The sequence below is a fragment of the Narcine bancroftii genome, chromosome 4, assembly GCF_036971445.1.
Source record: "Narcine bancroftii isolate sNarBan1 chromosome 4, sNarBan1.hap1, whole genome shotgun sequence".
In the NCBI taxonomy this organism is placed as follows: domain Eukaryota; kingdom Metazoa; phylum Chordata; class Chondrichthyes; order Torpediniformes; family Narcinidae; genus Narcine; species Narcine bancroftii.
The window spans coordinates 13,166,592-13,190,350 of record NC_091472.1 but is presented as its reverse complement, the minus strand read 5'-3'; the positions used below and the strand labels follow the sequence as shown (position 1 = coordinate 13,190,350).

At 43.6% G+C, this 23,759-nt stretch overlaps 1 protein-coding gene across 2 annotated transcripts in view; it reads right to left on the bottom strand.

The window, feature by feature from the left end:
• Window positions 1-23,759, bottom strand: part of ints9 (integrator complex subunit 9) — a 98,011-nt gene that overhangs the window by 64,686 nt on the left and 9,566 nt on the right. For both annotated transcript variants that reach the window (XM_069930785.1, XM_069930786.1), the window contains exons 3-6: window positions 17,456-17,516; window positions 16,946-17,008; window positions 16,302-16,441; window positions 15,171-15,257 (exon numbers count right to left, since the gene is read on the bottom strand). In XM_069930785.1, the coding sequence (XP_069786886.1) occupies window positions 15,171-15,257; window positions 16,302-16,441; window positions 16,946-17,008; window positions 17,456-17,516 (351 nt within the window). The remainder of the gene's footprint in view (window positions 1-15,170; window positions 15,258-16,301; window positions 16,442-16,945; window positions 17,009-17,455; window positions 17,517-23,759) is intronic.

Sequence of the window (23,759 nt, the reverse complement as noted above, 5' to 3'; positions counted from 1 at the left end):
GACCACAAGGGTTTTGAACAGACTGAACTAAGAACTCACAACCCATCTTCAAAATGGGGTTTTCCACAAGTTTGCCAGCTTGTCCTGTTCCAGTCCCAGCTGCTGCTGCTGCTGAACTCTAGGACGAATTCTCTCTAAGAGAAAACCACACGACCCTCTTAGAATTGCAAACTGCACTCAGACTGCGGCACCAGACCCAATCTTCTGAGTTTGTTCATCTGTTGCTTTCCAAAACAATAATCCATTACACCCCAGCATGTCCAATTTAACATATACTTGTAAAATCTCTGTAAGCATTCTTCGAAGTTTTTGCAAAAGCACCTGGAGAGCAGAGCTCTGTTTTGGAGTGTTTGTATGTGACCTACACTAAAAACCCCACACAACTGATCTCCTTTAAAACTCATCTAAATAGAATATAAAATGTTATAGATAGAGAATTTGGGTTAAAAAGGGTTTAAGTTAAAATGTGATGATTAGTCATAAAAGGGGGCTAACCACTAGAGTTTAGCTGGAAAATGTTACAACAGACTTGCAACAGATTTAACTACAGAGAGACATGCAGGAGCCAAAGATTGATAAAGAGTGAAAAACAGGATTTGGTGTGAGCAGAGGTCATGAATGATCGTGGTGTGCGTGACTAACAGTAATCAGGATGATTCTGCAAAAACTAACCAATTAAAGCAGTGTAGTGGAGATGCCGAAGGACAAGCAAATTGTATAAAAAACAACGCACTGTATGTATCGGGGCTTGACTTGGCGAGAAGCCGGTTGAGTCCAACTCTGCAGACTTGTGAATAAAGCTTGTCGTGTCACCGATCTTAAAGAGACTCATTTGTGAGAATTTGTGTTTCTGACAATTTGGGGGATCGTCCGGGATCTACACTCCGGCCGTGGGGGGAGGCGAGAAAGGGGGACGTCGGAGGTTGTGCACCCCGCTGAGTTTAGCGGCTCCTAGTCCCTTGCTTGTCGTCTCGGGCGGCTTGAGCGAGTGGTATCCGGACAAGGTGACACGACAAGACGAAAAGGAGAGGGGTGATGGTTCAATCCCCAGGAAGACACCGGTAAGTGACGACTTACGAGTGTGGTGTGGGGATTGACGGACGAGACCACCCAGGTAATGGTCATGACGGAGTAAAAATATAAATAAGGTGTAAAGAGGGTGGCGTGAGGACCTCGTCGTGGGACCTTAGGATAGACCCCAGGGAAACCTCGGCGGAAACCGACGGAGGGATAGTACCTCCGACGAGGCGACCGAGACGAAAGGGAGTAGGGTCCCGAAAACGAAGGGGGTCCTCAGCCACGATAAACGGATCTAGGTGGGAAAATTGGATGAACAAAGTCTAAGGGCTCGTCTGAAGGATCGGGACTTTTCCCGGGGGTTCCTCCTGACAGCCCTTTGGGGAGAATGTTTGAAAATTGGGATAGTAGACGATATCGAGACAAAGACAAGAGAAAGATGGTTCAATATTGTCCCCTTTGGTCGAAACAGCCTATCAAAGGTTCCTCGGTCTGGTGGCCGAAATTTGGATCCGACGAGGATTGGGTTAGACTAGCATTAAACATATATGTAAACTCGAGACCAAAGGTGAATCAAGAAGAGTCAGCGTATGCATTTTGTTGGGTTCCCTGGCCAGGATCCTTAACAAAATGTTTTAAATTGGGGGTAGCGGGAGAAAAGAAATGGGAACCTTTGGACAACCTCCCCCCTCCTTATGTTCCCCAGGCGCCCACGGCGCCCGAGGGAAACTTGCTGCTGGAGGGGGAAGGTGATGAATCTGATTGTCCCGGAAGGGGTCGGAAACGGAGGGATGAATTAGGTGAAGTCATTGAACTAAGGGAGTCGGACCCTAGACTTCCACCGGTAGACCGACCCTGGACCAGATCCCAGACTGGTCCAGGACCATCGAAGTCTCCAATAAGCCTAAATCCCCTAAGGGAAGTTCCTATGGGAGGACCGGAAGGGGGAACGGGATACGTAAACGTTCCCCTAACCAGTACTGAGGTGCGGGGATTTAAGAAGGAAATGAAAAATCTGTTGGAAGATCCCATGGGACTGGCCGAACAGTTCGACCAGTTCCTGGGACCAAACACATATACCTGGGAAGAGATGCACGCAATAATGGGAACATTATTTTCACCCCAGGAGAGGCAGATGATTCGACAGGCTGCCCTCCTTATGTGGGAACGTGAACAACCTGGGGACCCCAGACCCCATGAACAAAAATATCCCCTGAGGGAGTCACGTGATGGAGTAGTGGCCGGCGGAGAACTCCAGCCCTCTCCAGAAAAGTCGGGAAAAACAAGAGAAAATACAAAGGCACAGAAATACAAGTTAAAGAAAAGTGAGTATAAAGGTGGAAAGAAGATGGAGACAAAAGGAGAAAAATCAAAATCAACGGAAAGAAGAGAGGAAGAGAAGACAACGGAGGAAAAAGGTGAAGGCCTTACCTGTCTGAAGAGGCCCGCTGTGGAGAGAGGACCCCACTACCTCAGGTCGGTAGAAAAAGAACTACAACAATGGCTCACAGAGCCGAGTAAAAGTGCGCAACCGCGCATGAAAAAAAACACACCGACGGGAGGGGGGACCAGCTGGGGAGTCGATCTCCACAGCCGGCAACGACAGCTGCAGAACACCTGCAGCAAGAAGAGACCACAGAAGACAATGGAAACAAGAAAGAAGAGGAGGAAAGGGCATCAAAGAAACAACAGATGGCCAACCCAGAGAAAGAAGAAGAGGAAGAATACAGTGAAATAGATAAAGGGAAAGGCAAGGTAAAGGATATACTTGCTCTTGTTAGAGGATACATGGAGTCATTTAAAGAATGGCAAACACAGGAATTCAATGATTTAAGAAGAAGAATAAACAACACAGAAAAGAAAATAAATAAAATGGATATGACCTCAACAGAAATGGGGAAAAAAATGGACAAGATGGAAGAACGGGCAATAGCAGCAGAAATGGAGGTAGAAGACTTAAAAAAGAAATTGGACGAATCTAATAAAAAAAACTAAAGAGACACAAGAATTACTAGCCCAAAAAATAGATATAATGGAAAATTATAACAGAAGAAATAACATAAAGATAGTGGGCCTTAAGGAAGATGAAGAAGGCAAGAATATGAGGGAGTTTATAAAAGAATGGATCCCTAAGGCCCTAGGATGTCCAGAACTACAGCAAGAAATGGAAATAGAAAGGGCACATAGAGCATTGGCCCCTAAACCACAACCACAACAAAAACCAAGATCTATTGTAGTAAAATTCCTAAGATATACTACAAGAGAAAAGGTACTGGAGAAGACAATGGAAAAAGTAAGAGAGGGCAACAAACCACTGGAGTATAAAGGGCAAAAAATCTTCATTTATCCAGCTATAAGCTTTGAACTCCTAAAGAAGAGAAAAGAGTTCAATACAGCAAAAGCGATTTTATGGAAGAAAGGATATAAATTTACACTGAAGCATCCTGCGGTATTGAAAATATTTATTCCAGGACAACAAAACAGACTGTTCTTGGATCCAGAAGAAGCACGAAAATTTGCAGAACAATTACAAAAATAGACTGAGGGATGAAGACGGGTAATGAGAGCAAAAATGATCACGATTGATATGTATGTGGGTAAAGACAAAAATAGACTGAGGGATGAAGACGGGTAATGAGGGTAAAAATGACCACGAATGATATGTATGCGGGTAAAGAGGTATAAGAGTGAATAGAGACAATGGGCATACGTGAAAGTATCTGTAATTAGAGGAAAACATAGATAGTATAGACAAGAATTAATAAGGGAAGGTAATGGAATAGAGAGAATAAGGAGGGAATTAAAAGAGTGACCTTTGTGACATATAAAAAGTGAAATCTTTTCTGGGGGGGGCTGGGTGGGGGAAAAGAGCGGTCACTGCAAAATCAGTTGACGCTTGCGAGTGGATTCGCAAATCCAAATGGAGAGGGGAGATGTGGTTGTCCGACAAGGGATAAAGGACAACTCAGGAGGGGAAGGGGAGATTGGGGATAAAGAAGATAGAAATAGGAGAATAAGGAAAATGTTGGATGTTGTAGGAATGTTGTCTGGTAAAGAGTTGAAAATAAGAAAACAGAAATGGAAAAGGAGGAAAGGTAATGATGGAAAAACGGAAAGAGAAGATAAACAAAATATAAAATGGCTACGCTGAACTATATGACTCTAAATATTAATGGAATACATAACCAAATTAAAAGGAAGAAACTACTAAATTTACTGAAAAAGGAAAAAATAGATATAGCATTTGTCCAAGAAACACACTTAACTGAATTGGAGCACAAGAAATTAAAGAGAGATTGGGTAGGACATGTAACAGCAGCATCGTATAATTCAAAAGCAAGAGGAGTGGCTATATTAATTAGCAAAAATGTGCCATTTAAAATAGAAGAGGAAATAATAGATTCAGCAGGGAGATATGTTATGATAAAATGTCAGATATATTCGGAGCTTTGGAATCTACTTAATATATATTCACCTAACGAAGAAGATCAAAAGTTTATGCAAGATATCTTTTTGAAGGTAGCTAATACGCAAGGGAACATACTAATAGGAGGGGAATTCAATCTGAATTTGGATCCAAATATGGATAAAACGGGGAAAAAAATTAACAGGAAGAACAAAGTAACCAAATTTATAATTAAATCAATGCAAGAAATGAAACTTGTGGACATATGGAGGAAACAAAACCCAAAGGAAAAGGAATACTCATACTACTCGACTAGACATAAAACATACTCAAGGATAGACCTATTCCTGTTATCAGCTCACATTCAAGGGAGAGTTAGGAAAACGGAATATAAAGCTAGACTATTATCGGACCACTCACCCCTGTTATTGGCAATAGAGCTAGAGGACATCCCTCCAAGAATGTATAGATGGAGATTAAACCCCATGCTACTTAAAAGACAGGATTTTAGAGAATTTATTGAAAAACAATTAAAAATGTACTTTGAAGTAAATACGGAATCAGTGGAAGATAAGTTTATACTATGGGATGCAATGAAAGCATTCATTAGAGGACAAATAATAAGTTATGCAACCAAGATGAAGAAGGACTATAATCAGGAAACAGAGCAGTTGGAAAGGGAAATAATAAACATAGAAAAAAAATTAGCAATAAAGGAAGATACAACCAAAAGAAGAGAATTGGCGGATAAAAAAATAAAATATGAAACATTACAAACATATAAGGTGGAGAAGAATATAATGAAGACAAAACAGAAATATTATGAACTAGGTGAAAAAACACACAAAATCTTAGCATGGCAGCTTAAGACAGAGCAAACTAAGAAAATGGTATTGGCAACAAGGAAAAAAGACAAACAAATTACATATAATCCAAAAGAAATTAAGGAAAACTTCAGAGAATTCTATGAACAATTATACCGAACTGAAAACGAAGGGAAAGAAGGGAAAATAGATGAATTTTTGACTAAAATTGAACTACCAAAACTACAAATAGAGGAACAAAATAAATTAACAGAACCATTTGGAACAGTAGAAATACAAGAGATAATAAAAAATTTACCAAATAATAAGACACCAGGAGAGGATGGACTCCCAATAGAATTCTACAAAACATTTAAAGATCTAATAATACCGCCCCTCCTGGATGTAATCAACCAGATTGATGAGACACAAAACTTACCAGATTCATGTAAAACAGCAATAATTACAGTGATACTAAAACAAGGGAAAGATCCACTCTCACCAGCGTCATATAGACCAATATCGCTGCTAAACACAGATTATAAGATAATAGCTAAACTATTAGCAAACAGATTAGCAGAACAGGTACCGAAAATGGGAAATTTAGACCAAACTGGATTTATCAAAAAAAGACGCACAACAGACAATATTTGTAAATTTATTAACTTAATTCATGCAGTAGAAGGAAATAAAGCACCGGCAGTAGCAGTTGCTTTAGACGCAGAGAAGGCCTTCGACAGAGTAGAATGGAATTACTTGTTCAAAGTATTGCAAAAATTCAGTTTACCGGAGAAGTATATTAATTGGATTAAAGCATTATATGAGGGACCGTTAGCGAAAGTGACAGTAAATGGACATGTATCAAAGCAATTTAACTTAAGCAGGTCAACGCGGCAGGGATGCCCACTATCACCATTATTGTTTGCGCTAGCTATAGAACCACTAGCAGAATCGATAAGAATAGATAATAATATAAAAGGAATAAAAATAAAAGACAGGGAATATAAAATCAGTCTATTTGCGGATGATGTGATAGTGTACTTAACAGAACCAGAACTATCAATAAAAGAACTATATAAGAAATTGAAGGAATATGGAGAAGTGTCGGGATACAAGATAAACGTAAATAAAAGTGAAGCAATGCCTATGAATAACGCGGATTTCTCAAAATTTAAGGAGGAATCCCCATTCAGATGGCAAATGCAGGCAATAAGATACCTAGGTGTGCAAATAAACAAAAATCTAGGCCAATTATATAAACTCAATTACAATCCACTAAAGAAAAAATTACAGGACGATTTAGAGCATTGGAAAGAGCTACCACTAACACTGATAGGAAGGATAAACTGTATTAAAATGAACATTTTTCCAAGGATACTATACTTATTTCAGGCATTGCCAATACAACTGACAGAAAAATTCTTCAAAGAGTTAAAGAAAATAATAAGGAGATTTTTATGGAGAGGGGGGAAACCGAGGATAGCACTAGATAAATTAACAGAATGGTATAAACAAGGAGGCTTACAATTGCCAAACTTCAAAAATTATTATAGAGCCGCACAATTAAGGTACCTATCAGATTTTTATCAAACAAGGGAAAAACCAGACTGGACGAGACTAGAATTAGATAAAATAGGGGAAAAGATACCTGAACACATATTATATAAATGGGACGAAAAATTGGTACAACATAGAACTTCTCCAGTATTACACCATCTCCTCAATATATGGAAGAAGATTCATGTAGAAAGAAATAAAATAAATTATCAAATACCAAAACTAATATTGACGCAAAATAAGCTACTCCCTTTTACAATAGACAACCTTTCCTTTAGAAAATGGGAAAAAAAATGGATTAAAAGAATAGAAAATTGTTTTTCAGGAAGTAGATTCTTATCCTTTGAACAAATGAGAGATAAGTACAATATAACTGGAGATACAGCGCTGGCATATTACCAACTGAGATCCTACTTGAAAGAGAAATTAGGAAGCAATTTGAGTTTACCAGAGGGAAGTAACCTTGAATATGTGATTACAGATACAATGTTAATCAAAAGATTTATAACAAATATGTATATCAAACTGCAAGAAAAGGAGAATGAGGAAACAAATGGTAAAACTAAACAAAAATGGGAACAAGATTTAAATATAAAGATAAAAAAGGAAACATGGGAGAAGTTATGTTCTGGAACGATGAGAAATACAATAAATACGAGGCTGCGTATGATACAATATAATTGGTTACACAGACTATACATTACACCGCAAAAGTTAAATAAATGGGACCCAACAGTATCTGATAGATGTTTTCGATGTAAAAAAGAAAGGGGAACAACAATTCATGCAATCTGGACATGTGAGAGAGTAGAAAAATTTTGGGATGATCTCAATCAGATATTAAATAAAATAACAGAAAACAATATACCAAAGAATCCAGTGATCTTTCTCCTAAGTAACATAAAAAATAAAGAATTTGGAATTGACTTGGAAGATGCACAAAAAAGATTTGTCAAGATAGCCCTAGCCGTAGCAAAAAAATGTATTATGTCAACCTGGAAATTGGAAGATAATTTGAAAATACAACAATGGTATATAGAAATGAATAAATGTATTCCATTAGAAAAAATAACATATAGTTTAAGAAATAATATTGAAATATTCGAACAAGTATGGGAGCCTTACATTAAATACAATAGCGAAAACCTACCGGGAACAAACATTACCTAAGTTGATGGAAGGAGAAGAAAAGAAAAGAATGGACTCAGTAGAATTTCTGGTGTATTTTTGTTGAATGACAACATTGTCTGACTGAATTAATGCAACCTAGATTGTATACCTAAAATGGATGAGAGGGGGGGGGTGGGGGGGTGGCTTGGGAGGAGGGAGGGGAGGGGGGAGAAAAAATCACTGTAAATGTGTGGAAAAGAAAAAGTGTATATCATTTTGGAAGACTACACAAAAGAGTCTGGAAAAACAACCAACTGAAAAACCTCACAAAGATAAGCGTATACAGAGCCGTTGTCATACCCACACTCCTGTTCGGCTCCGAATCATGGGTCCTCTACCGGCACCACCTACGGCTCCTAGAACGCTTCCACCAGCGTTGTCTCCGCTCCATCCTCAACATCCATTGGAGCGCTCACACCCCTAACGTCGAGGTACTCGAGATGGCAGAGGTCGACAGCATCGAGTCCACGCTGCTGAAGATCCAGCTGCGCTGGATGGGTCACGTCTCCAGAATGGAGGACCATCGCCTTCCCAAGATCGTATTATATGGCGAGCTCTCCACTGGCCACCGTGACAGAGGTGCACCAAAGAAAAGGTACAAGGACTGCCTAAAGAAATCTCTTGGTGCCTGCCACATTGACCACCGGCAGTGGGCTGATAACGCCTCAAACCGTGCATCTTGGCGCCTCACAGTTTGGCGGGCAGCAGCCTCCTTTGAAGAAGACCGCAGAGCCCACCTCACTGACAAAAGGCAAAGGAGGAAAAACCCAACACCCAACCCCAACCAACCAATTTTCCCTTGCAACCGCTGCAATCGTGTCTGCCTGTCCCGCATCGGACTGGTCAGCCACAAACGAGCCTGCAGCTGACGTGGACTTTTTACCCCCTCCATAAATCTTCGTCCGCGAAGCCAAGCCAAAGATATCATGGCTATTGTGATTTATGGTGTGAAAAATAAAAAAATTTATATACAAAAAAAAAATAAAAATATCCCCTGAATGAACCCAGGTGGGACAAACGAACACCCGTGGGATTGACAAATATGAGACACTACAGAGAGTGGACGATTAAAGGGATACGGGAGGCTGTGCCAAAGGGTCACAATTTCGTCAAGGCATTTGGGAACCACCAGGGGAAAGATGAGTCCCCTACTGATTTCTTAGAGAGGGTGAGAAAGAATGTCCAACAGTATGCGGGTGTAGACCCTAGTACACCAATGGGTGAACAGCTTATTCGAATCGAATTTGTGTCCAAATCGTGGCAGGACATTAGGAAGAAACTAGAAAAGGAGGAGGACTGGAATGAAAAACCCTTGAGCGACCTGTTGAAAAAGGCACAAAGGATATATGTGCGGAGGGAAGAGGAAGGTCAAAAGAGGGCAGCGAAGATTATGGTACAGACTATCCGACAGGTAAATGCCGGGTCCAGAGAGGAAAGGAGACAAAACCCCCCTCTAAGCAACCCAAGAAATCCAAGAGAGTGGAGACCCAGGAGACCCGCTAAGTGCTATTACTGTAACGAGGAAGGACACTTCAAGAGGGAATGCCCCCGATATAGGAGGGAAGTGCGGACCCTCGAACTCATGGAAGAAGATTAGGGGGGTCAGGGGTTCCGGGTGTTGGGGACCAAGTATAAGAGGGAACTCTTGGTAAAACTGAAAATTGGTCCCCAGGGAGAAGAGGTGGTGTTTATGGTGGACACGGGAGCGGAATGAAGTAGTGTAATAACTGTGCCAACTGGGACCGAGCCTGTAAAAAGCAATTTGAAAATTTCTGGGATAGAAGGGTCTCCCAGGACGGTATCGATAATTCCCCAAGTGACAGTAAGGCTGGAAGGGAGAGAAGGGGTACAGGACCTCTTGTTGTTACCATCGGCCGGATTTAACCTCTTAGGAAGAGATATACAGGCTCTCCTAGGTCTGGGTGCTCTCCCCGTGGACGGAGAAGTGCGGGTCCACCTCTGTGTTCTGAAGGAGGAAGACGAACGGCAGATTGACGAGAGAGTCTGGTATAAGAAGGGAAATCGAGGAGGTCTGGACATCCCACCTTTACATGTCACATTAATACCAGGTCATCAGCCGGTAAGGAAACATCAGTATCCTACTTCTTTGGAAGGGAGGAAGGGGCTACAGCCGGTAATCGAGACCCTGATACGGGACGGACTATTGGAGGAATGTATGTCACCCTATAACACCCCCATACTCCCAGTGAAGAAACCGGATGGATCCTATCGTCTAGTTCAGGATCTGAGAAGTTTGAATGCTATTGTTCAGACCCGCCACCCGGTGGTGCCCAATCCCTATACCATCATGAGTCGGATTCTCCTGGACCATGAGTGGTTTAGTGTTATTGACCTGAAGGATGCCTTCTGGACATGCCCACTAGAAGAGGGAAGTAGAGATATGTTCGCGTTTGAATGGGAGAATCCATGGACAGGTAGACGGAGGTAGCTTCGGTGGACCGTATTGCCCCAAAGGTTCACTGAATCTCCGAACCTGTTTGGACAAATGCTAGAACAGATCTTGGCGGACTATCCACGGTCCGATGACTCCCAATTGATGCAGTATGTGGATGATCTGCTGTTATCAGGGCCCAAGGAACAAGAAATGAGGGGAGATACAATTAGACTCTTGAACTATCTAGGGAAAAAGGGTCTGCGAGTGTCCAGGAACAAGTTACAGTTCATTGAGAGGACTGTGGTGTACCTGGGACACCACATAAGTAAAGGACAGAAACGGATTACCCCTGAAAGGATTGCGGGAATCACCAGAATGCCGTTACCCCGTAATAAGAAGGAAATAAGACAATTCCTGGGTACTCACTCTGCCCTCTTTGAAGCAACCCTTCCAGCTATTCGTCACCCATAATCAAGGAACAGCTGTGGGGGTTCTGACGCAGGAAAAAGGCGGCCAGCGACACCCAGTGGCCTTCCTGTCCAAAATGATGGACCCAGTGTCTCGTGGATGGCCGACGGCTGCTGCTCTGTTGGTGGAGGAGGCACGCAAACTCACTTTTGGAGGAAGGATGACTGTGTACACCCCCCACTCTGTGAGTGTTCTATTAGCACAAACCGCCTATCGATGGCTGACTGATTCCCGCATATTAAAGTACAAGACCATTTTAATAGTCGGAGAAGACCTACAGTTTGCTAAGAATAATAGTTGCAACCCAGCTCAGTTTTTATACGGCGGTGAAACAGGGGAAGAAGTGGAGCACGACTGTGTCGAGTTGACAGATCTCCAGACCAAGACCTGAGAGGATCTTCGCGATACCCCCCTGGGAGAGGGATATGAATTCTACATTGACGGCTCCGCCAGATGTGTTGACGGAATGAGGAGAAGCGGGTATGCCATAATAGAAGGAGAGGCTTGGGAAGTGGTAGAATCTGCGAGGCTACCCGGAATATGGTCGGCACAGTCCTGCGAACTATATGCCTTGCAGAGGGCCCTCAGAGTACTGGCAGAGAAAACTGGGACAATTTACACTGATTCCAAATACGCATACGGGGTAGTGCATACCTTTGGTAAGATCTGGAAGGAGCGCGGTCTGATTACATCAAGAGGGAAGGAGTTGGCACACGAACAGATGATTACTCTGACCCTGGAAGCCCTGACATTACCCCAGGAAATAGCAGTGGTCTACATACCAGGCCATCAGAGAGGAGATACCCCGACCGCGATTGGGAACAGACGGGCTGATGAAGAGGCCAAAAGGGCGGCCATGCAACGGGAAGTCTGCTTGCTGACCTTAATCCCAGTAAGACCAGGTATAGAAAAGGCTCCCATTTTCACTGCTAAGGAAGAAACGGACATGGCTCAGCTGGGCGCATGCCGACTGCCGGATGGAACATGGAAGACCCCAGATGGGAGAATGGTTCTAAAAAAGGAAATAACTCGCAATATTTTAAAACACCTGCATCATCAGAGCCACTGGGGCACCCAGGCCTTGTGCGACACAGTGCTTCGAGACTATGTGTGTAAGGGGATCTACACTTTGGCCCAAAAGGAGGTCCAGAACTGCCACATCTGCACAAGAATTAATAAGAAGGTAATGAGGACGGGCACCGTGGGAGGTCAACCGTTGGCAATACGCCCCTTCCAAAGAATCCAGATCAACTTCACGGAGTTACCTCAGGTCCAAAGGTGGAAGTATCTGTTGGTGATGGTAGATCACTTTACCTGATGGGTGGAAGCCTTCCCAACAGTGAATGCTACTGCCTCCACGGTAGCTCGCCTCCTCCTAGAGCATGTGATCCCCAGATATGGCATAATGGATTCTATAGACTCGGACAGGGGACAACACTTTTGCTCCAATGTTCACCAATTGATTTGTGATGCCCTGCAAGTCTCTTGGAAACTGCATACCCCTTGGCATCCGCAAAGCTCAGGGAGGGTTGAGCGTATGAATGGAACCCTAAAGACGCAATTGACAAAATTAATGGTGGAGACTAAAATGCCTTGGATAAAGTGTCTGCCCCTGGCCTTATTGAGAATTCGTACTGCCCCACGCAGGGATGTGGGGGTGTCCCCTTATGAGATGATGTTTGGGCTTCCCTTCTGGAGTAAAGTTGAGGGGTGTCCCACCTTGGGGGAAGGGGATATTTTTGTTAGGAACTATTTACAGGCACTGTCACGCTCTCTTACAGATTTACAGAAGAGGGGACTATTGACACAAACACCGCCCTTAGACTTCTCTCTACACAAGGTGGAACCGGGAGACTGGATCCTCATCAAGACCTGGAAAACCGAAAGACTCCAGCCACAGTGGGAAGGTCCATTCCAAGTTCTCTTGACTACAGAGGCTGCAGTGCGAACAAGAGAGAGGGGGTGGACGCACGCATCCAGATTTAAGGGACCTGTAGAGGCGCCTCAGGACCCTGACACGGACTCAGATTGGACTTGTGTTCCTTTGCAACTTCGCAAGAGGACTTGATTGACAATGTTATTGTTATATGCTTTGGTTTTTCTTGGTTTGCCTCTGTCTTTGTCAGGTCTGAAGTGTAAGAGGTGCAGAGACACAGTAGTCCTTTTTCAGGACCGCACTTGGGAAAGACAGGAGGGTAGTTTCATTTCCCATACTTCAGTTTCTAAGAAATGCTGGGCAGACAACACCACCCAACATCCATATACCCCTTGTACGGGGCACGAGGGAAGTAGTGTGAGTTATTATATACAGATTCCTAATCGCACTCCTTTCCCTCTTAACGGTTGGCCCTGGGAGGGTGAGTCCGGCCCACCATGCCCTGATGGACTCTGGTTCTGCATACATCAGCGCACTGTTCCGGCAGAGAGTCCCACCCCACCCTCGGGAGTGCCTGCCCCTTTGGGGCCTCCGGACTTGGTTCGGGTCCATCCAGCTGGCCATGAAAGATCCGGCCACGCAGTTGGGGGAGACAACCTTTTTGTAGATCTTGCAACTAGAATTGCAGGAACTTTTAATGTAACCAATTGTTGGGTCTGCGGAGGGCCCCGGATGTCCGAGCAATGGCCTTGGTGGGGAGAGTCCCTCGACTCATGGACCATGATCTCCTGGATTTGGACCACTGACCGAATAAGGCCAAGGGAGAGTTGGTCTCTTTCCAACATCCCCTCTGGTTTTTATTGCCTCTCACAAGCTGGCAAGTACCCGATAGGAAAAAAATCCCTGCAAGGCTGTACGGATTCGCCATTCGCCCAGTAATTTCACTTGGTTTCCTAAACCCCTGACCTGGTTCCTATCCACTGTTTCTAAAACCGATTGCCTGCCCCTGTCCAATGGCAGTTCTCAGCTTTGGAATTGCAGCAGGCCCACCATCACAGGTCCAAACCAGTCAAACCCCACCCTTAAATGGGTTTGGGAACGAGGATATGGAGTCTCCCCCAATGGGTTATTCTGGATGTGTGGTGATAAGGCGTATACCCGCCTCCCCCAGCAGTGGAGTGGAACTTGTTTCCTGGGAATAATCCGCCCAGAGTTTTTCCTTCTACCCCACGATCACGGTCATAGATTGGGGGTGAAGGTTTTTGATGCACTGCACCGTCGGCCCCGCTCCAGCACGGTGCACTTGGGACAGTGGGGAGATGATTGGCCTCCGGAACGGATAATTGAGTATTACGGTCCCGCTACATGGGCCCAAGATGGATCCTGGGGTTACCGTACTCCTATTTATATGCTGAATCGCATTATTCGCTTGCAGGCGGTCCTTGAGATTGTTACAAACCAGACGGCGTTGGCCCTGCAATTGCTCGCATCCCAGCAGGGTCAGATGCGCTCTGCCATCTATCAGAACCGTCTGGCCCTGGACTATTTGCTGGCCACAGAAGGGGGTGTGTGTGGGAAGCTTAATTTGACAAACTGCTGCTTAAAGATTGATGATAATGGCCAGGCCGTTCGCAGGATCGCTGATAATATTCGCACTTTGTCCCATGTACCAGTCCAGACCTGGCATCCTCTCACAAAATTGACTTGGCTGGACAATTGGTTTGGAGGAACCTGGTGGCGCAGCTTGTTGTGGGTCATCGGGGGTGTTTTGTTCCTCCTGCTTGTTTTGCCCTGCCTCATTCCCTGTCTGCGCAGCCTCGTGACTTCGATGGTCCAGCAGACCATGCAGCCAGGGGCCCCGGGAGACCCGGTTAGGATTTTAGTCCAGCACGAGATTGATCTATCAGAAGATGGTTCTCTTCCCTGGGTTAAGATCTCCATTCAGCAATAGTACACACATTTTAAAGAAAGAAAGGGATGGATTGTTATAGATAGAGAATTTGGGTTAAAAAGGGTTTAAGTTAAAATGTGATGATTAGTCATAAAAGAGGGCTAACCACTAGAGTTTAGCTGGAAAATGTTACAACAGACTTGCAACAGATTTAACTACAGAGAGACATGCAGGAGCCAAAGATTGATAAAGAGTGAAAAACAGGATTTGGTGTGAGCAGAGGTCATGAATGATTGTGGTGTGCGTGACTAACAGTAATCAGGATGATTCTGCAAAAACTAACCAATTAAAGCAGTGTAGTGGAGATGCCGAAGGACAAGCAAATTGTATAAAAAACAACGCACTGTATGTATCGGGGCTTGACTTGGCGAGAAGCCGGTTGAGTCCAACTCTGCAGACTTGTGAATAAAGCTTGTCGTGTCACCGATCTTAAAGAGACTCATTTGTGAGAATTTGTGTTTCTGACATAAAATATATCATCCATAACACTGTACAGTTTTAGACAGAAAAACCTCAACTCACTGCACCTGAACATTTCCTGGTTCTTCCACAAGGTGGCAGACTGTGGCTTCGGCACACGCTCCATAAAACTGACTAGTTCTTCCATGAGTAGCCTATTGTATGAAAAATACCAAAGTTCAAATTTATTGTCCAAGTACATACATGACGACACATACAACCCTGAGATTCTTTTTCCTCTGGGGCCAAGAGGAATTTCTACTTACCAGTAATGAAAAAACTCAAAGATACATAGAAAAAAGAGAGAAATGTAAACAATGAAAGAAATGTAAATAAACAGACTATGTAATACAGAAAATAAATATTCCAATAATAAATAAAGTGCAAAGTAAAAATCCTTAAATGAGTCTCTGATTGAGTTTGTCACTGAGGAGTCTGATGGTTGAGAGGCAGCAGCTGTTCCTGAACCTGGTGGTATGAGTTCTGCGCCACCTTTACAATCCCTCTTTCCTGTGGCAGCAGGAAGAACAGGCCATACCCTGGGTGGTGTGGATTTTCTCAATGATAGGGAGTGTCAGTACTTTAAATAATGTGTAATAAGATAAACACATACTGCAGTAAAGAACGAAACCCTACAGACTCTATGGTTGAAGTAAGGACAATGCTAGAGAAACTCAGCAGGTCAAACACTGCACTTTATAAGCAAAGATAAAGAAATGTTGGTTATGAAGCTTTTTCTTTGCTAAATAAGTACACTGTTTGATCAGCTGAGTTTCTCCAGCATTGTGTTTAACTCTCATACTATATGTTAGTGTGAGCATCTACAGTAACTTGCCGGTTGCCTTTGGATTACAAAGGATGTTCAGATAAGAGATTATCTGGAAACAGACCCTTTGACAAAGTTCGTGTGTGAATAGAGTGAACAATAAAAGTCTCCAACAAGAGCTCCTCAAATATCAAGTCGGATTTTCTCTTTCCTTCTCCTTTCACAAAGGAGACACCACTCAATCTGAGTTCTCCCAGCATTTTCTGGTTTTATTTAAATTTTCTGGCATCTGCTTCATCTCCTGCATGGGAAAACTGCCCATGGTTTAACACTCCAGCAAGGGTCAAAATGCTTAGGAGGGAAAGTGGGCTGGCTCTGGGAAAAATATAAACAAAATACTGTCTTTTTTCAAAAAAAGAGCTGAAGCACGTACCTTCCGATCTGCATTGTGGGTTCCGTAGAATATACCGTCCCCGTGAAGCCAGTGTGTTCTGTGATGTAGGGCAAAGCCATCATGCAGTGATAATTTGATATCAGGATCACATCTACCGTGGACAGGTCCAGCAACTCTGTCTGCAATAGAGGTTGAAATGTTATAGAGGAACATAGCCACGAAGTAAAACATACTTTGTTGACAAGCAAACAGTATTATTTACACTCCCTCTTGGAAGAGAAGGCAAATTCAAGTGAATATTCTTCATATATTAATGCATTAAAACATTAGTTGTTTTTAAAATATACACAACATGGCCCCACCACATGGTTTGCTTGGAAGTAATGAACAGGGAAGATTAGACTTGTGACCAAAATCAATGCCTCGCCACTTGAACATCTGACTGCAATGGCTTGATGCAATAAAGCCAAGTTGATGCAAAGCTAGCAATCCCCAAATACCAGCATAAGGAAATTATAACTGCTGGTAAATAGGCTTCCACAACTTTACTACTCGATGTGCTACTGTAAATGAACTCCACAGATTCATAGTTGAAGTCACAAGTACAAATGGACATTTAATTCTTTTCAACTGACATCAATGCAATGCTCTCTCTCATTTGATATTATCAATTATTTGTTTACCTCAGGTAGGCAGAATTCTGGTACAGAGTCAACAAACACCCGCCCAGTGCAATCTTTCAGCTCCTGAAATGCAAAGAGTACATTAGTGACTGTTAAGCAAGATATTACAAGTAAATATCTAAATGTTTCTGACTGAATGAGCTTTGTAATTGCTGAAAGCTGCAGTTTAATTAGAAGCACATTTCCCCAGTCTAAAAAGTCAGAGATTTCTGTCTGACACCAGGCACACAAGTCTGATAATCCTGAGTGGTACTGAGCAAGAGGTGCTCTCTCAGAAATTCTGTGTTTCAAATAAAATGTTAAACTAAAGCTTTTGGGTGACCACAAAGATTCCTGGGGCACGATTTCAAGCACAACAATCTCTTTCAAAGATTATCAGGATATTACATTATAACCCCGACTAGAATTCAGAAGTGTCCCAAGGATATAACAGAAGTTTGAGTCTTTAATTAAACAATTTTTTGTGAATAATAATTAACATTGTTCAGAACATATTTCTTTTCACTGTACCTTTTCTAACATAGTGTTTCCATCTTTCGAAATCCATCCTGGTAGTTTAGAAAGTCTTGGGCTAGGGAAGAGAAAATATATTTGATTTTTAAATAAAAACACTGCATGAGCTGTAAATCTAAATTAAGGACAGAAAATGTTGGAAACACTCAGCAAGTCAAGCAGTATCTATGGATAGAGGAACAATGTTAACAATTAAAGTAAATGATCTGCTGAATATTTACAGCATTTATGGTTTTGAAGAGTTTTTCCCTACTCAAACAATTTTAATTACATTGTTTTCTTTCAGGAGATCCTCATGTTCAAGGGTGACTTGCCTCCATTTACGTTTTGTAGGTCATGGAACACAGTATGAGATTCTAATGTGTTTGAAACAGGAGATACCTGATGGGACATTAGGTGGGCAGCTGTGAGACAGTGGTTTACATAGGGGTTCTGTGGGTTTCCAATCTGGAAGTTCTTGGGGTAATCTGAAATACTCTTTTGTCATCGAGTAGTCAGGGTCCAGAGTTCAAGTTCAAGACTGTATGTCTCAGCACCTGGTGAGTGTCAGTCGGGAGCTGCACTTTGTTTCAGGAGGGTTTATGAGTGAAGCAGAGTATTGGTGGGAGTATGTGTTATAGATAGAGCCAGTAGCAATAAAAAGGGGAGCATAAGCCGAGCTGCCATTGTGGAGCAGCCAGTGTGCGAGTGGCCCAATTTAGGAGTAGGGAGTTAGAGGCTTTGGCTCAAGACAATCTGGTGAGCAGGGGTGGAGGATGTGCCACAGGTATAGGCAAGGACAGGTAAAATCTTTTCATTGTAATCCAAAGTTGGTCATAGAGATAGATGCAAGTTAGGGCAGTAGAATATTCCCATTGTAGGACGTGGGAAATCTGGGACAGCACAAGTGTCCCCGATGACAACACCTGCAAGAGGTGCACATCCAGCATTAGGGAACCAGAGCTAAATGAACTCCAGATCTTTCTGGAGGCAGAGGAGAGTGAGACAGAAGTTATAGGAAGACAGTCACACCTAAGAGGTAGGTAACTGTGTAACTGTCAGGAGGGGGAAAGGGAATAAGCAGTAAGTGTGGAACACTCCTGTGGCCATTCCCAAATAAGTACTGCTGTGGTGGGGGGGGGGGGAGAGAAATGACCTATCTCAGCAAGGCATTGGCAGCCAGACTAATAGCACTGTGGTTGGCTTTGAGCCTCAGAAGGGTGAAGTCAGGCAGAATGATAGCCATTGAGGACTCAATTGTTAGGAGAACAGATAGGAGATTCTGCAGCTGCAAAAGAAACTCCAGGATAGAGTGTTGCTTCCTGGGCGCTTAAGGTCCAGGATGTCTCTGAGCAATTGAAAAATATTCTTTAGAGCGAGAGTGAACAGCCAGAGGTTGTGGTATATATTGGTACCAATGACATAGTCAGGAGTAGGGTAGAAGACAACAATGTAAGCTTAGGGAGTGATGAAAGAGGCTGAAGAGCAGGACCTCCAAGGTGGTAATCTCTAGATTTCTCCTGGTGTTACGAGCTAGGGAAGATCAGAACAGGAAGATAGTGAGATGGAGCAGGATTTCAAGTTCTTGATACTTGGAACATTTTCTGGGGAAGGGGTGGTGTGCACAAATAAGATGGGTTGCATCTGAATTGGAAGGGAACCAATATCCTGGCAGGGAGTTTTGCTAATACTGTTTGTGGGAAGGTGGTGGGGGATGGGGAGAACCAAAGCGAAGAGGCAGTTGGTGCACAAGTAGCAAGCAAGTTGCAAACAAGGACACAGAGTCAAGTCAATAAAGTGACAAATACAGGGCCAAAGGTTTTGTCTTTCAATGCATCCAATATAGGAAATAAAGTAGGTGACCTTGTAGGAAAACTGCAGATTGGTAGTTATGATGTTGTGGCCGTCACGGAGTCATGGCTAAAGGACGGATATTATTGGAAGCTGAATGTCCAAAGATACACAGTGTAATGAAAGGATGGGCAAGGAAGCAGAGGGGGTGGTGTGGATCTGTTGTAAGAAATAAAACAGAGGTGGACATAGGATCGGAAGATGGAGAATCACTTGGGTTGAGTTAAGAAATGGTAAAGGCAAAAAGTCACAGTTCGCAGTTATTTACAGACCTCCAAACAATAGCTGGGATGTGCGCAACAAGCTATAGCAGTAAATATAAAAGGCGTGTTAGAAGGGCACGGTTACGGGAGTCACTGGGAATTTTAACATGCAAGTGGATCGGGAAAATTGGGTTTGGACTGGATCTCAAGAGAGAATTTGTAGAATGTCTTTGAGATGGCTTCTTAGAACAGTTTGTGGCTGAGACAACCAGGGAAATGGCAATTCTGCATTGGATATTGCAGTATGAACCAGAGTTTTTTTTTAAATTTTTTATTTTTCACACCATAAATCACATTAGCCATGATACACACTTTTTCTTTTTCACACATATACAGTGACTTTTCCCCCCCACCCCTCCTCCCAACCCACCCCCCCACCACCCCCCCTCCCATCCATTTTAAGTATACAATCTAGGTTACATTAAACCAGTCAGACAATGTTGTCATTCAACAAAAATATACCAGAAATTCTACTGAGTCCATTCTTTTCTTTCCTTCTCCTTCCATCAACTTAGGTAATGATTGTCCCCGGTAGGTTTTCGCTATAGTATTTAATGTAAGGCTCCCATATTTGTTCAAATATTTCAATATTATTTCTTAAACTATATGTAATTTTTTCTAATGGAATACATTTATTCATTTCTATATAACATTGTTGTATTTTCAGATTATCTTCCAATTTCCAGGTTGACATAATACATTTTTTTGCTACGGCTAGAGCTATCTTAACAAATCTTTTTTGTGCATCCTCCAAATCAATTCCAAATTCTTTGTTTTTTATGTTACTTAGGAGAAAGATCTCTGGATTCTTTGGTATATTGTTTTCTGTTATTTTATTTAATATCTGATTGAGATCTTCCCAAAATTTTTCTACTTTCTCACATGTCCACATTTCATTGGAAAGGCACATTAGCAGGGAGGACAACTGGGCCACAATGGCCAGAGTTTCTGTGAGAAGTAATGAAAGTGCAGACAGGTATATTCCAAAAAATATATCATGGGAAAAATGACACAGTTGTGGCTGACAAGAAGTCAAAGCCAAAGTGAAGAAAAAAAGAAAAGGCCTACGAGGAAGCAAAAATTAATGGGAAGACAGAGGACTGGGAAGCTTTCTAAACCATAGAAGGAAAAGATGAACTTTAAAGGAGGCAAGCAAATAATACCAAAAAGAATACTGAAAGATACCTGTGGGGAAAAAAAAGAGGCAAGAGTAGAAAAAGAATTGATAGGAAATGATGCTGGAGAAATTATGATGGGAGACAAAGAGACAGGAAGAGAACTGAATGAGTATTTCACATCAGCCTTTGGCACTTGTCCTTGTGCCGCTGAGTGCTCATCTTTAGGCTCCTGCACCTTTTTCTAGATGGTGGCAGAGTGAAGAGGGCATGGTCTGGGTGGTGTGAGTCTTTGAGGCTGCTTTTTTAAGATCCATCTCATGTAGATATCCTTGATGGAGTGAAGTCTGTGATGTCACAGGCTGAGTTATCAACCCTCTGGAGTTTATTCTTGTCCTGAGAATTTGCACCTACGTGATGCAACCAGCCAAAATGCTCTCCATAGTACACCTGCAGAAGTTTACGAGAATCTTCAGTGACATTTCCTCAGACACCTCACAATGTATAGCCGCTGGCAAACCTTCTTCGTGCTTGCATCAATATGGAGGGTCCTGGGCAGATCCTCACAGATGTTGATACCCAGGAATTTGAATATCTTGACTCTCTCCACTACTGAGCCTTTGTGTTCCCCTGACTGCCTCTTGAGGTCCACAATCATCTCTTTGGTTTTGCTGATATTGAGCGCAAGTTTGTTGTTGTGACACTATTCAATGAGCTGATCTTGTAGATGGAATTGGAATTGTGCCTGGTCACAAAGACATGGGTGTATAATGAGTAGAGCAGTAGGCTAAGCATGCATCCTTGGGGCCACCTGTGTTGATGATCAGTGAGGAGGAGACATTGTTTCCAATTTGCACTGACTGTGGTCGTCCAATGAGAAAGTCAAGGATCCAGTTGCAGAATGGGGTGCTAGTAATAATAGATTCTGATATAGTTACAGAAGACTGGGTAATTAGAAAGGTAACTCTGCTATTTAAAAAGGGAGGGAGGCAGCAGAAAAATTATAGACCTGTTAGCCTAACATAGGTGGTTAGGAAGTTAGTTGAGTTGTTTGTCAAGGATGTGGTTATGGAGTACCTGGAGGTGCGTGACGATAGATCTATGCGGCATTCTTCAGCCTGAACAGGATTTGAAGGAATTCGAAGGCAGTCTTGGGGATACCATCAGGGTCCAGTGGTGATGATTTGGCGTTCTTAGGGGTGCACCAGGGTTTGATGATATCCTCACACAAGGTCCACTTTGGAAAAGATCTTTGCCCTATACAGGTTAGCTGCAAAGTCCTGGATGTGCAGCATGGGCTATCGATCCGGTGTTGAGGCCTCATTGAGCCACAGGGTCTCCAGCCCCCAGTTGCTTTTGGCACCATATGCCAGGGAAAAATCCATGGGCTGTCTGACCGCCGTATGATGCTGAGCTCTTCCAGTTTCTTTAATTCTTCCTTCACCAGCTGGAGCTTCTCTGGAGGAAGGCATCTTTCTCTTGCATGTTGTGGCAGTCCCTGGGACAGGATATGGTGCTGTACTCCATCCCATGGCATCGTCGTGAATTGGGGGGGTGAGCACTGCAGGGGAACACAGCCAGGACCCTGGCATATTCATCAGTCGATGGTTGCATGAAGTCCAGGTGAAGTGCTGGAGCTTGGTTTCTTTGAGGGGGAAGGTTTGGAAAGTCTTGGCATGGACAAATCTCCATCCTTTAAGGTCCACAAGCAGGCTATGGGCACACAAGAAATCTGCCACGAGGAGCGGCTGTTCCATTGTATTCAGCATAAACACCCCGAAGAAAAGGCTGCCTCCAACTGTAGTTGGGCCTTGTGGATACCATTGGCAGCCCTCAGTGTGTGGCCCCAGTGCATGTTCCTGGTACCCTATTCCAATGGGGGCAGGTTGCTGACCTCTGCTCCTGTATCTATGAGGAAACGTCGTCTGGACTGGCGGTTCCAAATGTACAGGAGGCTGTTTTGTTGGCCAGCTGTCGTGGCCATTAGCGACGGCTGGCCCTGGTGTTTCCCTAAAATATGCATGGTGGCCTGCACTGGCAGGCTCCGGTGCCCCATCTCTGGTGGTAGAAGCACCACTGGTCATCGGGATCGCCTCCTCTTTGGGACTGCTGTTCTCTCGGCGGGTCAGCACAGGTCTGGCTGCGGGATTTAGCGATGAGCCCCATGGCCGCCGAACGCACTCTTTTCTGTTTCCACAGAACAATTGCTCGTGCTCCAACTTTCCAGGGGGTCGCTGAAGTCAGCGTCTGCCAGGAGCTGTTGGATGTCCTTGGGCAGTTGCTCCAGAAGTGATATAGGGCTCATGTTTGCCCAGGATGACCAGCATCTCGTTTGTGAGATCTGACGTGGGCCTGTCCCCTAGCTCATCCAGGTGGAGCAGATGTGCCCCTCTTTCATGCCACGAGAGCCCAAAAGTCTTGATAAGCAAGTAATTGAAGGCAGTGTGTGGACCTTTCGATGGAAGTTCCTGGATAAAGTTGGCCACCTAGTTTCCATGTCCAGGATGCTCACCACGTGGCAATGAGCACCCTGGACTTTGCTGTGATCTGCCAGATCTGGAACTATGCCTCACCTCGTCAAATCACAAGCACAGCTGATTTGTCCAAGAAGGTTGGCAGCTTGAGAGCGACTGCGTGGACTGCTGCTGGTTCTCTCATTGTTGGATTTAGATCCTGTCTAAACCGTCGGGGTCACCAATTGTAGCCGCGCGCTACTCAAAGAAAGACATACACACGTAGAGTAGTCAGGTTTAGCTCTGCATTTTATTAGGGGCTCAGATCCTACTTTTATGCTCGCTGGGTTCCCACCGTTTCCCCCTTTTACTCACGTCACGACTTGCATAACAAAAGCGGGTTTCTACCATAACAATCCCTTCTTCCCTGACTGTTGGCTGTGCAGCAAGGTCAGAGCCATTTTGGGGCTACGCGGGCTGCTGATCTTTAGTTGCGCCCACTGCCCGGAGTGCCAGCTTGATCACCGCAGCAGCGCGCCGTCACATTATTTAAGTTAAAAATAAATGTAAATATTTTTGAATGATTTGCTTGGTTACAGGACACCATTCATCAATCTCTGAGCCTGTGGGAAGTAGCTGT